Below are 15,617 nucleotides of genomic sequence, written 5' to 3'. Positions count from 1 at the left end.
TATGTCCATATTTAAAGCCAGATTCTGCAAATATCTCATTGTTTTTAGATGTAAGTAAAGCCTATTTTAACATGCACCGTGCAACTGCACTAGAGAGTCATAAAGGATCTTACAATGGTTTTGATTTGGTAATGACAACCCTGCATGTTCCCAGGCTTAGGAATAGGTGCTCTTGGAACACTGGGAACAATGTGATTTTGGACAATAGGATAACCTGGTGTACTACAGCTATGCCCTGATTAAAAAAAAAAAAAAAAAGTCCAACACAAGTAGGCTGGAATCCCCCTGCATGCATAGAGAAGGTTAATCTTTAATTCTCACCGGAGCACACTGTAAGCCTGCTTTTAAACAGAATGTGAAAAATAAACATATTTCAGCATGAAAGAAAAGCATTCTAAAAAGAACACATTTGTCAAGATGATAAAATACAGAACATTCCTACTAAAGAAACCCACAATACTGGCAAATCAATAAATAAAAGAACTTTCCTTTAAAAAGCTTATTATAATTTAACTGTTATAAAAGCTTAGCCTCTCCTAGAAACCTTCAACAAATTCTGAACCCGACAAACTACGTCAAATAAGAGAACTGCACTCACCATTCATTATCCATGGCATTTCAAAGATTACAATCTTTGCTGTGGAAGAATAAAAAGCAAATATTAAAAAAACATAGCAATTCAAACAATTTTACCTTAAAAATATAAGAATGGAGCATAAGAAAAAAAGCTGCAGAAAAAGCATGTTTTACTTGGAGCTAATTACATACTGATCCACCAGTGTACACTATTCTGGAACAATATTTTTACTGGGGGCAAAGGCTTGGTGGTTTTGGGACCCCAGGGGTTAGGATGCCATTAGTTCTGGAATTTCATAGATCTGGCTCCTAGTAGATGTCAAATAAATAAATATTATGTACAATAACTTAAAACCCTTCACAAGAGCTTGTGACTGGTCAATTTGATTTTAAATATGTATGTATTCTCAACAAATTAGATAGTAGCTTTATAGCAAGCCTTTACCAGCCTCTGTAGTTGCAAGCACTATGGAGCAATTTATCCTTAAGCTTTACAGCAGAAGCACTGATGCTTTTCAAGTTTGTTTGCTCAGCAGCTTACAATACTATCCCATGCCAACGCTGTTGCCCTTTAGCCTTCTAATATCTAATGTAAACAGAGGAGGAGCCCTGGCTAAGGCTTCAATGACTTCACTGCACTTTGAGAATTATTTTTTTTCTACATTTTCAACAGTTAGAGAGGGCAGTGGGTACTTGTCATCAGCCTCAGGGTTAACAGACCTATCTTTACTGTAGAATAGTAGTGATCAGACAGTATTTTGAGACATGAATTTACTATTTTGCAGCTTACCAATTCATAATTGCGATGGGTGCATTTGTTTTGTTTAGGTTTTTTTTTTTTTCATTTAATATTGCATTAAGTGTCAATGTAACACCATTGTGATCTGTAAGATTTCAAATTGTCACTGCTTTGTAAACTTATAAAAAGGTATATTGTTCCCAAAAATTGTTTTTTGTGATACCAGACAGGCACTCTGTCGACATATCTCAGGGGGAAGGTAACTAAGTATAGTCATAAAGAATGTTCAGTAAATAAAAAAAAAAAAACAAATACAGATAAGAATTTTATGAAAAGTGCAAACTTAAAGTGATTCTAAAGGCAGAAGTTTTTTTATTATCTTAATGCATTCTATGCATTAGGATAAAAAAAACCTTCTATGTGCAGCAGCCCCCCTCATACTTACCTGAGCCCCCTCTTGATCCAGCGATGTGCACGACTGCCTTAGCCAACCGGGACTCTCCCTCCTGACTGGCTGAGACACAGCAGTGGCGCCACTGGCTCCCGCTGCTGTCAAAGTCAGTTAGCCAATCAGAAGTTAGAGAGGACAGGGGGCCGAACTGCAGCTCCGTGTCTGAATGGACACAGGGAGCTGCGGCTCGGGTGCCCTCATAGCAAGCTTCTTGCTGCGGGTGCACTCGACAGGAAGGAGGGGCCAAGAGAGCCAGCGAGCAACCCAAGAAAGGGGAGGATCTGGGCTGCTCTGTGCAAAACGACTGCACAGAGCAGGTAAGTATAACATGTTTGTTACTTTTATAGAAAAAAAAAAACTTCCTACTTAACCTACTCATACTCAGACTGGTCTGAGGTAGTAAGCGGGGTGCCCCAGGGCTCAGTCCTGTGACCAACCTTGTTCAATTTATTCATAAACAGCATTGAGGACAGGATCAGTAGTTCTATATCAGTTTTTGCAGATGACACAAAATTGGGCAGGGCAATAACTGCACAGCATGAAGCAGATATCCTGGACAAAATAACGGAGTGGGCAACGACTTGGCAAATGAGGTTTAATGTGGAGAAGTGTAAGGTTTTGCACTTGGGGACTAAAAACATAAAAACACAATACACGTTAGGAGGGGAACCCTTGGGGGAATCAAAAATGGAGAAAGATCTGGGAGTCTTGGTTGATGATAGATTAGGCAACATGCAATGTCAAGCGGCAGCTGCCAAAGCCAGCAGATTATTAGCATGCATAAAGAAAGGGATGTATGCCAGAGATAAGACTATAATCCTTCCACTTTATAAAACTCTGGTCCGACCGCATCTGGAGTATTCTGTCCAGTTCTGGTCGCCAGTCCTCAGGAGGGATGTGTTGGAGTTGGAGAGAGTCCAGAGAAGGGCAACTAAACTAATTAGGGGATTGGAGGACCTTAATTATGAAGAGCGTCTGCAATCGCTCGATTTATTCTCCCTGGAGAAGAGACGTCTGAGGGGGGACATGATAGCAATTTATAAATATCTTAATGGGGATCTCAGCTTAGAAAAAAAGCTGTTCATTCGAAGGGATTGCATGAGGACTCGGGGGCATACAATGCGATTAGAGGAGAAGCGTTTTAACCGCAGGTAACGAGGAGGGTTCTTTACTGTTAGGGCTACAAGATTGTGGAATTCTCTACCACAAGAGGTGGTTTCTGCGGGAAGTATGGTGGCTTTCAAAAGACTCTTAGACTTACATCTCAAGGATCAGGACATTAAGGGCTATGTGAGATGATTACAGCCACACACACCTACACAGGTTGAACTGGATGGACTATTGCTTTATTCAACCTCACCTACTATGTAACCTTTTATGTAGCAATTGAATAGAAAAGGGGAATACTATAAAGTAGCAATAAAATAAAATGTGGTGATGTTATGAGTGCTATGGAAGTTGCAACATATTTTGGTAGTGTTGTAAAACAATGGATGCTTGCACTTGTAACTTTGAAATAAAGTAACCGTAGTAGGTGGCAAGGTTTATAACTTTATTAAATTATGTTCTGGACAGCTTGTGGAGGAAGCCTGTGTTCCTCAGGTGTTTCAGAAAAAGCAAACACCTAAGAGCTTTTTTATTGTAATAGAAATACAATTGTGGAGGTCACTGGAGCTCTGAATATGCAAGAAAACATCTAAGAGAATGCAACAATATCCACAAAGTATGCATACTTATACATGAACACCTGTGGTACAGTGGTTTCCTCTACAATCTGTCCAGAACATAACTTAATTTGAAGTTATCAATGCAGTCACTTACTGTATACAGTTACTTTTGATAATGTGTTTCAAAGTTCCCGTCACAATCGCAAAGTTTGCATCCATTGTGTTACAAAGCTACCAGTACATATTCTGTTGCATTCACTATAATACTCATAACATCACCACACTTGGGTAAGCAGAGCCCTCATGTATATTGATTTACTGCTACGATTTGTGAATCTCTTCTTTAGACTGCTGTTGCCACTCCTGCTAAAATGTCCTTATGAGCGCCGCACTTTTTTTTTTAAATACAATAGTGTCACTTGACTAACAGCTTAGAATATGCAAACATCCCATCCAAGATGGCAGAGACCAGAAATTATCTCAGTGCTTTTAGATGTCTACCCAAGAAGGGCTGTTGTAGGTAAATAGCATGCCTAAAAAAGGTAAATTTACAATATAATCTTATGGGAAGATTGTTCCTGAAATAAATGGCTTGGCGACAAGGTTTCCAAGTCTTCAGAAATATACTTACACAGGTATCTTGGGTAGTAGATTTTAAAACAGCTGATTACAAAACGTACAAAATCCATATCCTAAAAGGAATAAAACAGAATATGGTTAGCTACTCTGCATTTTTTTTAGTTGGAAAGAAAACTTAATTTGTTCTGTGCATTTTCCAAATAAATCAGACTTTCTAGAACACATACCTCCAAACTCTACTAGATTCACTCAGCCAAAAAAGTTAAACAAAAGACGGTTATGGAGAAAAGGAAATGGAGTAAGCACATTGCAATTTCATCTTTACTAAATATCTTGTTAGATTCAGTTTACACCACATGCAGCACAGTTTTTTTTTCCTGCATCAAAAAAGCACTGAAAGTAGATTATATGGGTTCCAATGGCATTGTTCACACCAGTACAGTGCGTGTTCCAGTGTTTTTCAGTTCCAGAAAAGAAAAAAAAAAAAAAAAAAAGTACAAAATGCTGCTTTTTTTCAACACAGAAATGTACTGGATGACGGTAGAATGCATTAAAAAAACCCACAGGAAAAAAGAAAAAAAAAAAAAAAAAAGAATCTGGAATTCATCCAGAAACACACCAAAAACGCATTCAAAAATAGCACATGCAGAAAAGCATCCGGAACCAACCCCATTTTTTGTGGTGTGAACTGGCTCCTTAGAAGGACTGCAAGGTCAGTATAAAAACTGATGACCATGTTAAGACACGCCAGCAGCGAACTAGGTAAAATTTAGCTTACGTTAAGCTATGGAGTCCTTAGCTAATCCAGCAAAAGGTTGCTTCTTTGCTGAAACCTCCATGGTGACTAAATGGACTATACAATGATCAGCCATAACTTAATGACCACTGACAGGTTAAGTGAAAAACATTGATTATCTTGCTACAATGACATCTAAAAGTAGATGGGATATATTAGGCAGCAGGTCAGCATGCTGTCCATGAAGTTGATGTGTTAAAAACAGTAAAAATAGGCATTACATTTTGTTTTCAATGGGGCTGCATAGCAGTCAGAATGCCCACTGTGACCTATGTCCCCAGAGAAAAGTGCTAACAATGGGCATGTAAGCACCTGAACTGGACCATAGAGCAACAGAAGAAGGTGGCCTAGTCTGATGAATTATGCTTTCTTTTACATCATGTGGATGGCCCGATGCGTGTGCATGATGCACTGAGCCACTTGGGGAAGAAATGGCACCAGGATGTAGTAAAAAAAAAAAAAAAAAAAGGCAAGCCGCCAGAGGCAGTGTGATTCTTTAAGCAATGTTCTACTGGGAAACCTTGGGTCCTTCCATTCATGTGGATGTTACATGATATGCATCACCTACCTAAACACTGCTGCTGACCAACTAGATCACTTCATGGGAACATTATTTCCTGATGGCAGTGGCATCTTTCAGCAGGATAATGCATCCTTCAACACTGCAAAAATTCTTCAAGAATGGTTTGAGGAACACAAGCTTAAGGTGTTGACTTGGCCTCCAAATTCTCCAGATCTCAATCCATCGAGCATCTGTGGGATTTGCTGCATAAACAAGTCTAATCCATGGAGCAACTTAGAGGACTTAAAGCTCCTACTGATGGCTTTGTGCCATACCTTCAGAGATTCAGTAAGGTCCATACCTCAATAAATCAGGGCTGTTGTAGTGACAAAAATGGACCTACTCCATATTATGTAGGTGGTCATATAGGTATGGACCAGGGGATTTGAATTAAAATTCTCAGAGGTCCGGTCATGAAAATCTTCATCCAGCAGAGGTCCAAGTCTCATGTTTCTGCTATGACTCAGATCCTTTTCTATTACAGCCCCACCGCCTTACATTAGTTCTCCCACTTTACATCACAGATCTCTTTGAATCTAAGCCCCCCCATTTACATCACAGCTCCTCTTTGCAACCAAGTCCCCCCATTTACATCACAGCTCTATTTACATCAATGCCCTCTGTCCCCCTTCACATCACAGCCCCCCTCCTTACATGATAGACCTTCTCCCTTTACATCAGTGTCCACAGCCCCCCTCCTTGCATCCAAGTCCCCTTCACAGCTCCTTTTCTTTGCACCTCAGTCACCTTTACAGCACCCCTTGTATCCCAGTCCTTTCCTCCACAGCTACCCCCCCCCCTTACATCCCAATCCCCTCTACAGCCCCCCTTCCTTGCATCCCAGACCCTCCTATGTATCTCAGTCCCCTCCACAGTCCCTTCTCCTTGTTTCACTGTCTTCTACTGCTCCCCCTTACTTGCACTCCAGTCCCCTTACCACCCCCTTACATTTATCTCAGTCCCCTGCACAGTCCCCCTTCTTTTCCCACCCTTCCCCTTATTGCCCCTCTTCAATGTATCCTAGTCCCCATTCACAGTCCCCTTCACAACCCCCTCTTTACTTTCATCCCACTCCCTTTCACAGTCCCCACCTTTCTTGTATTCTGGTGCCCTTCTCAGCCTCCTTTCGTGTCTGCAACCCAGTCCCCTTTATGCGAATGCCACTCCTTTGCACAGCAGGTAGAAGGCGGGGGAAGAGGACACCCAGGCTGCTAAGTGGCAGAGCTGCGATTCAGAAAAGACTGTCATGCGGTCAGATTTTGATCAGTCATTTAGTGATACCTGGTATAGACGAAGATATATTTTTCTATCCATTCCTCTACTAAACCCTTAGTCAACAATGCATTCCTAATCCCAAGACTTCGGCTAGAACTTAATGGCATGCAACATGTCCTGCAAGTCAAGTGGCTATGTAGTTGGAGCACTGGACTACAACTCTCATCAGTGACGCGATCAGCATTAAATGTGTATGCTTTGACCATGCTTACATAGTTTATAAGGTGAAAAAAAAAACAAGACATCCAGTTCAGCATGTGTGGGGTATTTATTCTCTACCAATTCCCACAGCCATGTATATTTTTGCTTCCCGAGGAAAACATTGAAAAGTTATTTTAAGATGTCAACACACTCAGTGAGTATTACTATCTGGGGGAGGGAATTCCATATTTTACCTACTCTAAAGCCCCGTACACACGTACCGATGGTCGGCTTACAAATGTTCCTCTTTTCTCCCCGGGATGTCGGTGTCTGCTGAAAAGTGCAAAGACAGCACAAGGACAGCACAAGAATTTTGTCCACCGACTGCAGAAGTGATGTCATGTAATGGTTAACTTTCCCTGTGTTTTCTATTTTCTGAGCATGCCCAGTCTTGCAAATCTGCGGTCTGTCGGCCGAATTGTGTACTGACAGGCGAACAATCGTCCGTTCTGGTGTCGGCATACAAATATTTTCATGTTTGCAAGAAAGACTTTTGTCCGCGGATTGTGCGCAGACATCTGTCGGAGGCACCATACTAACACGCGTACAATCGGCAGATCCTTCGTCCACCGACGTTTGTATGCCGACGATCGGTACGTGTGTACGGGCCTTAACAGTAAAGAACCCTTTCTGCAATCTAAGGTTTTAAACCCTTTAAACCTCAAGTCTTCGCCAGCTGTCTTCTCTAAAGACCTTAGAGTAAACAGTTTATTACAGTTACTGAAATCACTTTTGATACATTTGTACATTGTAATCAAATCCCCACGTAGGCACCTCTTTTCCAAAGTGAATAACCAATCAATGTAATTGATCTTCATAGCAGAGGTCCTTCGTCACCCTTATTCTTTTTTTTGCCCTTCGCTGAACTCTAATTCAACAACGTCTTTCTTGAAGATTGCTGACCAAAACTGAACTACATATTCAAGATGAGACCAAACCACTTTTTTGTAAAAGGGGTAGAATTATAAATGTATGCCTTTTTTGGTATTACATGCTATGCCAAGTCTGATCTGTAAGCACCCCCTGATTCTTTTCCATTATTGATTTTCTCAGGTGAGCTCCTCCTAATGTGAATTTGTAGGTTTATTTTTGGCACCTAAGTGCATAATTTTACATTTCTCTTTACTAACCCCATCAGCCATGTTGCTTAACCCCCTATTTTGTCATAATATCACTGTATTGATGCTGCATCTGTACTGAATTTATTTCCAGGCAATTTGGTATCGTCAGCAAAAACTGAAATTGAGCTCTTGATTCCAACCTCTAAATCATTAATTAAAAAAGAACCGTGCAGCTGCAGTACACAATCCACAGCTTTAGATCATTCAGAGTATTTTATTATTTTATTCTATGGAATTGTTTACATAACCAGTTTCCCATCCATGTACATACAATTACAAACTTCAACAGACCTTATTTTATAGATTACATTTTCATGAGGTACAGTAGTAAATGCCTTAGCAAAAGCTAGATCGTCTACATCCACTAGACTTTGACCATCCAAGTTGGTGTTTGCATTGGAGTGCAGCCATCCAGAACTTTTCCTTTCTCTGCTTGCAAGGTGGAGGTGTATTTGGAATGCTGATACCTGGAGCGGTAACTATCTTTGTCTGACTTTGACTATCCAAGTTCTCACTTCCTCACAAAACAATTACAGGTTGGTCCAACATCACGGTCTTTTATAAATCCATGCTGCTGGTCACTTAGAATACCCTTTATCACAGACATATTTCTGCATACAGGCGGTCCCCGGGTTACAAACATCCAACTTACAAACGACTCCTACTTACAAACGGAGGGAGACAACAGGAAGTGAGGAGAAATCTAAGCCTAGTAAGGGAAATTCACTCATGTAAGAGTTCTCATGGGAAAAAGGTGTCTCCACCGAAGCTTTATCACCAATCTTTGTTTCCACAACAACCCAAATTTTTCAAAATCCAGTTGTCATAGGGAAAGTGAGGTGAAATCTTGTGAACAGGGGAACAGACAGCAAAACAAATGTTACAGGGGTGGTACCCTTCCCTATGCTATCCAAAAAAACGTAAAAAACAGATTTTTTGTAAAATCTTACCGTAAAATTCCTTTCTCGGAGTCCTCCGACAGTCGCCGCCCACTCATACAGTCTTCACCAATGGGGTATTGAATTCCTCTCCTTAGGAGTAGCTAGGCAAAAGACTTGTTAAAACAAAAGCCTTTACATAGACACACCCATGGGGGCTGTCCCACTGGTCCAATACCCCCCTGCAATAGCCATCCCAACTCAGTTTGGTAGCAAGCAGTTAAGTGTATAAGAACCCCAAAAGAGGGGCGGGGGCGGCGACTGTCGGAGGACTCAGAGAAAGGAATTTTACGGTAAGATTTTACAAAAATTCCGTTGTCTCTTACGTCCTCCGACAGTCGCCGCCCACTCATACAGTCTTCACCAATGTGGATGTCCCAAAGCAGTGTAGACATGAGGGGTGGCAAACGCAACCGGCAGAAAAGGCAACGCAGTACCCACATCAGAGAAAGGAACCTTACGTGAACCGCAAGGGAACCTTCTGGGCAAAAGAAAAGCTCAACAGGAGCAACAACCCAGGAAAGCAAATAACCAAGGGGGTAAACAAACCCAACAGCCAGGGACCCACACAAAACCTGGGTCCCCTATGGGACTGCCGCATAGAGAACTTTGCAGCCAAAGGAGGCATCAGCTGATGCCAGAACATCAATTTTGTAGAATTTGGAAAAGGTGTGCACTGAAGACCAAGTCTGGCCCGATGCCAGAGGGCCCAGGACGTACTCACCGATCTGGTAGTGCGCGCCTTGACAGAGAAGGGTGGTTCCCGTTCCTTCAACGAATAGGCCTGAACAATTGTCTGTCTGATCCATTTTGCAATGGTCGCCGCAGACGTAGCCATACCCTTCCGAGGTCTCTCAGGAAGGACAAAGAGAATCCGATTTTTTAAAGGATTCAGTCGACGACAGGTAAACCCTGATCGCCCTGACAACATCCAAAGAATGCAAGGCAATCTCCTTAGGATGCTTAGGATTCGCACAAAGCGAAGGTAAAACAATGTCCTCATTGAGGTGAAAATCCGAAACCACCTTTGGAAGAAAGGATGGGTTAGGACTTAAGACCACCTTATCCCTATGAACCACCAGGTAAGGAGAGCGGCAAGACAACGCCGCCAACTCCGACACTCTGCGAGCAGAAGTGATCGCTACCAGAAAAGCAACCTTTTTAAGGTAACGAGATTTCCCTGATGTTTTCAAACGGAGAACGTTGTAACACAGAACCAAGTTCAAGTCCCATGGAGGTAGAGGCTCCCTTCTAGGAGGGGCCAAGTGATGCACACCTTGAATAAGCCAACACTCTCGCCACCGAGTAAGAACGAGGAGAGAAACCCCTAGACTCACACCAGGAAAAATAATTTTCCATGTACGGTAATAAATCTTACCAGACAAGGCTTTTCTAGCCTTGATTAAAGTAGGAATAACCTCTGAGGAGAGACCCCTGTCTCTCAGGACCTGGCTTTCAACAGCCATGCAGTTAAAGCCAGCGACTGTAAAGCAGGATGGAAGATCGGTCCCTGAGACAGCAGATCTTCCCGCATTGGCAGCCGCCATGGAGGTTCAACAGCCAGGTGAACGATGTCCGCGTACCAGGACCGGCGTGGCCAGTCCGGCGCCACCAGAATCGCCAGTGTTTGTTCCGAGGTCAACCTGCAAAGGAACCTGGACAACAACTGAATCGGAGGAAAGGCATAGATCAGACGATACTGACGCCAAGGCACCACCAGCGCATCCGAGGCGTCTGCCAGAGGATCGCGCGTTCTTGCCACAAACCTTTCCACCTTGTGGTTTAGCCGAGAAGCGAACAGATCCACATCTGGGGATCCCCACTTCGCACAAAGCATTTAAAATACCTCCGGGTGCAGGGACCATTCCCCCTGGTCCAGGGTCTGGCGGCTCAGATAATCGGCCTGCCAATTATCCACACCCGGAATGTGAACTGCCGATATTGCCGGGACATGAGTCTCGGCCCAAGACAGAATACTGGTCACTTCCTGGGCCACCCGGGCACTCCTTGTGCCCCCTTGGTGGTTGATGTACGCCACCGCAGTGGCATTGTCCGTCTGCACCCGTACAGGACGGCCCTGAAGCCGATCCGACCAGTGGAGCAGGCACAGCCTGATTGCTCTCAATTCCAATATGTTTATTGGAAGGGAGGATTCCTCCTCCGACCAGGTGCCCTGGGCAGATAGGTAGCCCAGGACGCCACCCCAGCCCGACAGGCTGGCATCCGTGTTAATCACCGTCCATAGTAACGTCTGGAAGGACTTCCCTTCCGAAACAGCCGGGGACTGAAGCCACCACAAGAGATCCATTCTGGTCTGGCGACTCAGAGACACTCTCAGGTCTAAGGACTGAGGTAGTCTGTCCCACCTGTGCAAATGGTATCGCCTCGAAGTCCGATACCATCAACCCCAGGGACATACAGGTCCTGAGTGACGAGGATTCGTTGCCCCTGAGGGACCTCATCTCGGACTGCAGAGTCCGGAGCTTGTCCTCTGGTAAGAACACCTTTGCTTGAGCAGAGTCCAGAACCATTCCCAAATATGGTAGACGAACCGAAGAAGGAGACAAGGTCGACTTCTGAACGTTGATGGTCCAACCGAACTCCTGAAGCGTCTGGACCATAGTGGACAGATCGCGCATCAGGCTCTGACTGGCACTCGATCTTAACAGGAGATCGTCCAGATATCCCAAGACCGCAATGACCTGTGCCCGCAACAGGCCCAGAACAGGCGCCAACACTTTGGTAAAGACTAAGCGAGACCAAAGGGTAAAGCCACGAACTGATAATGATCCTCCGCGATAGCAAACCGGAGGTACCTCTGATGACCCTCGAAAATGGGGATGTGTAGATACGCATCCTTCAGGTTGATAGAGGCCAGGAATTCTCCCGGACTCAGGGAGGCCACCACCGAGCGGAGCGATTCCATGTGGAACTTTCGAACGCGCACAAAGCGGTTCAGAGCTTTCAAGTCCAGAATCGGACGCACTTTGCCCTCCTTTCTGGGCACAGTGAACAGATTCAAGTAAAACCCCCGAAACCTGTCCCGATGAGGCACCGGGACGATTACCCCCTGAGCGAGGAGATCCTGTACCCCTTGATGCAGGTCCTGTAACCGCCCTGGGGTCAAATGAAGATTTGAGGGAAAGAATCTGTCTGCCGGCCGAGAAAGAAATTCGATCTTGTACCCTGATCGAATGATTTCCTGAACCCACCTGTCTGGAACTCGGAGCAGCCAAGGTTGGAGGAAACCGCGCAAACGTCCCCCCACCCCTGAAATGGGTGAGGGTGCCCCTTCAGGCAGAGGCGGACTGAGCCGTCGCACCCGCATGGCTAGGATTTAGGTTTGCCAGCCCAGGGTTTTCTCTGGCCACCCTGGCCCTTGAAGGGTTTCCCCTTGTACTGTGCCTTGAAGGCACGAAAGGACCCCTGATTAGGTTTAAAGGTGGGACCCCATTTGCCGTGTAAAAACTTGCCCTTAGGATTCAGGGGCAGCAGAGTGCTCTTGCCCCCAGTGACTCCCTTAACCAATTCATCCAGGGATTCACCAAAAAGGCGAGACCCCGCATAGGGAATATCAGCCACCGCCTTTCTGGATTTCTGGTCAGCCTACCAGCTCTTCAACCAGATCAGTCGACAGCTAAGCACCGCAAAACTGGACAGGTGCGCAGCCAATGGGGCCTCATTTAAAGCGGTTGTAAACCCTAAAACATAAAAAAAAAAAAAACCTGCAAGACAAAGGCATAATGAGCTAGTATGCATCGCATACTAGCCCATTATGTGTAACTTACCTTAGAACGAAGCCCCGACACGGACCCCCGGACATCGCTGCGGGCGCTGCCATGATCCCTCTTCCGGGTTCGGCGGCTCCGGCGCAGTGATTGGCCAGAAGAGACGGCTCCGGCGCGATGATTGGCCGGAGCCGCGATGACGTCACTCCTGCGCGTGCGCGCGGGAGTGATTTTTCCGGCAAGCTCCCGGCAAGTTAATTGAAGGTCCCCCCGGACCTTCAGAGCGCATGCGCCGCTCGCGCGAGCGGCTGCATGCACTGTAAATATCTCCTAAACCGTGCCGGTTTAGGAGATATTATTTGTACCTGCAGGTAAGCCTTATTATAGGCTTACCTGTGGGTTAAAGTGCCAAAAAGCGGGATACTACCGCTTTAAGGCCGCATCGCACAAATACATGACCCCCTGATAAATCTGGTCCACCATCTCCACGGTAGTGGGAGGGGCAGAATCAGCCACGAGAGTGCGTCTGAGCACCTTGGTCCAATCCGCAAACATTCTCCTATCCGTAGGATCCCTAAATACCGGAGAATCTTCGGTGGGAACCAGAGTAGCCTTGTTCAATCTGGCTACAGTGTGATCCACTTGAGGAGCCACACACCAGCGTGCAACCGTAGTAGATGCAAAAGGGTGGAGAAGTTGAAACCCTTTAGGCACCGTGAAGGTGTGTTTCAAATTGTGCCATCGCTCATTCACAGTGTGATGAAACTCAGCGAGGCAAGGAAAAACCGGCGCCGTCTTGTGGGTCCTGTGTGTACCAAAAGAGGACACAATGCCCGGAGGATTGGACTCATCCTCTAAATGTAGTGTTTATTTGATGGCAGAAATCAGCGCATCCATAGCTGCGCGTTCCTCGGGCGTCCCAGGGGGGATTCGTCCACCCCTGTAACCTCCGCCTCCCCCTCAGACTCTTGCGGGTCCTGAGAAGAGTGAGACCCTGAAAGGGGCACGCTACCTACAGCAACCATGTCACATTTAGAATCAGAAGAAAAAGAAATCCCAGGCCTTTTTCTAGCAGCACGTTCAGTCATCAGCGCATCCATTTTGGACACCAAAGTCACCACTACAGCAGCCAAATTAGTCAGGGTAGAGGATTCAGAGGAACTTGAATCCCCTACCAAGGCTGGAGGGAATTTTCTGTCCTGGGATTCCATTACCAAAAAATATTTTTTTTCTTTTTTTTTTTTTTAAAGGTACTGGCCCTTTGAGTGTGCCGCGGGCCCCGCAGCACACCGCTACAAAGACTGTGGAACACAGACCCCCCGCAGGGACAAACAGACCAGGAAGATTGCACAAGGGAGGAAAAGAAAGGACAGCAAAACAGAGCCCCACAAGTGTGTTACCACCGCAGTCAGTCGCTCCTGAGTGAAGGAAGGATGTGATGTCACTGCCAGAGACTGAACTGAGGCTGCAGGCTAAGGAAACATGGATGCCTATGTAAAGTAATGGGAGGCTTCGGCAAAATGGCCGCCGACATGTGCTCGGAACGATCGTTTGCCACACACAAGATGGGGCCGCAAGGCACCAAAATACACTACATACAATGCTGTATAAGCACCCGCAGTGAAGCCAGACATGCTGCCCACACCTAAAATGGCAGACCGGCAGTTTTTAACCCCGCAGCGGTCGCCGCACATGTCTGTACCTCCAAGTACCCAAAGTGTCACAGAAGAGGGATCCCCAAAACCCCACACAGCGCTGGCTGTGAGAGAAAAAACCCCCGCAGGGACCGGGATCAGGGAGCCCAAAAACACACAGACATAGGGGTCACCACAGACACAGAGGACTGCCGACCCCAGACAGAGGCCCCACACAGAGTGTACTTACCTGTACCCGATTGGCATGGGGTGCCTCATATCAAGTGGAAAATCGCCCACCCTCAGATGGCAGGGGAGTGCCGGCCAGCCAAAAAAGCAGGACACCAGTAATGCACGGACGAACCGTGGCCGTGTCCGGTGAGGTAGCCACCTCACAGGCTGCATCCCTGAGGACAGGGATGGGTCGTTTGCGAGGCCAGGGCGAACACATAGCCTGCTAAACGCTCAATGGCGGGCTGGGATTCCATCTGACCCTCTGTCCTGGAGAACCAGGACAGCCAGTCCGATTCCCAGCTCCGCAAACACCGTCTTCATCCGAAGGTCCGACTAACACTGACAAAATAAACAGCTAGTAAAGCAAAGAAAAAATGACATTTTCAGAAAATAAAATCATAAAATAGAAGAAGAAGGCTGAGACTGTAGCCCCAGCACAGGGAAGCCTATCTACTCCTGAACTAGGCAGAAGACAAACTGAGTTGGGATGGCTATTGCAGGGGGGTATTGGACCAGTGGGACAGCCCCCATGGGTGTGTCTATGTAAATGCTTTTGTTTTAACAAGTCTTTTGCCTAGCTACTCCTAAGGAGAGGAAGTCAATACCCCATTGGTGAAGACTGTATGAGTGGGCGGCGACTGTTGGAGGACGTAAGAGAAATTATTCTTTTGGCTGGAGCTAAACCTAAAAAATTTACCTGTTCCAACTTACAAATTCGACTTAAGAACAAACCTACAGTCCCTATCTTGTTTGTAACCCGGGGACTGCCTGTAGTGTCCATTCTAGTCCTCAAATACTTTAAAATAATATTAATGTTAGGCTGACTGGTCTGTTTCCTGATATACATTTTGACTTTTTGCAAATCGGTACCACATTGCTCTACGAAAATCAGCTGGTACCAATCCAGTCAGTAAGGTGTCTTTAAAAATTAGAAATAGCAGCTTAGCTATAACGGAGCCAAGTTCCCTTGCTGGTGTAAGCTACCATGGACGTGATGTTTTGTGTACAAGTAGTTGTAAACCTCAGACATTAAAAATATGTACAAAGCATATCCTTTCATAGTGTGTACTTGTCTTAATTAAGAGTGCCAAGTGTAATTTTTGTCTGCTGCTTCCT

At 45.3% G+C, this 15,617-nt stretch overlaps 1 protein-coding gene across 1 annotated transcript in view; it reads right to left on the bottom strand.

Annotated features, from left to right (window-relative positions):
• The window catches only part of MOSPD2 (motile sperm domain containing 2), a 279,719-nt gene that overhangs the window by 104,044 nt on the left and 160,058 nt on the right, over positions 1-15,617 (bottom strand). Inside the window, exons 6-7 of the mRNA XM_082246726.1 lie at positions 4,065-4,125; positions 599-637 (exon numbers count right to left, since the gene is read on the bottom strand). Coding sequence (XP_082102852.1) covers positions 599-637; positions 4,065-4,125 — 100 coding nt within the window. The remainder of the gene's footprint in view (positions 1-598; positions 638-4,064; positions 4,126-15,617) is intronic.

The sequence above is a fragment of the Pelophylax lessonae genome, assembly GCF_965119305.1.
Source record: "Pelophylax lessonae genome assembly, chromosome: 2".
NCBI classification, from domain to species: Eukaryota; Metazoa; Chordata; class Amphibia; order Anura; family Ranidae; genus Pelophylax; species Pelophylax lessonae.
The sequence above is the reverse complement of the archived record's forward strand: the minus strand, read 5'-3'. Positions and strand labels throughout refer to the sequence as shown.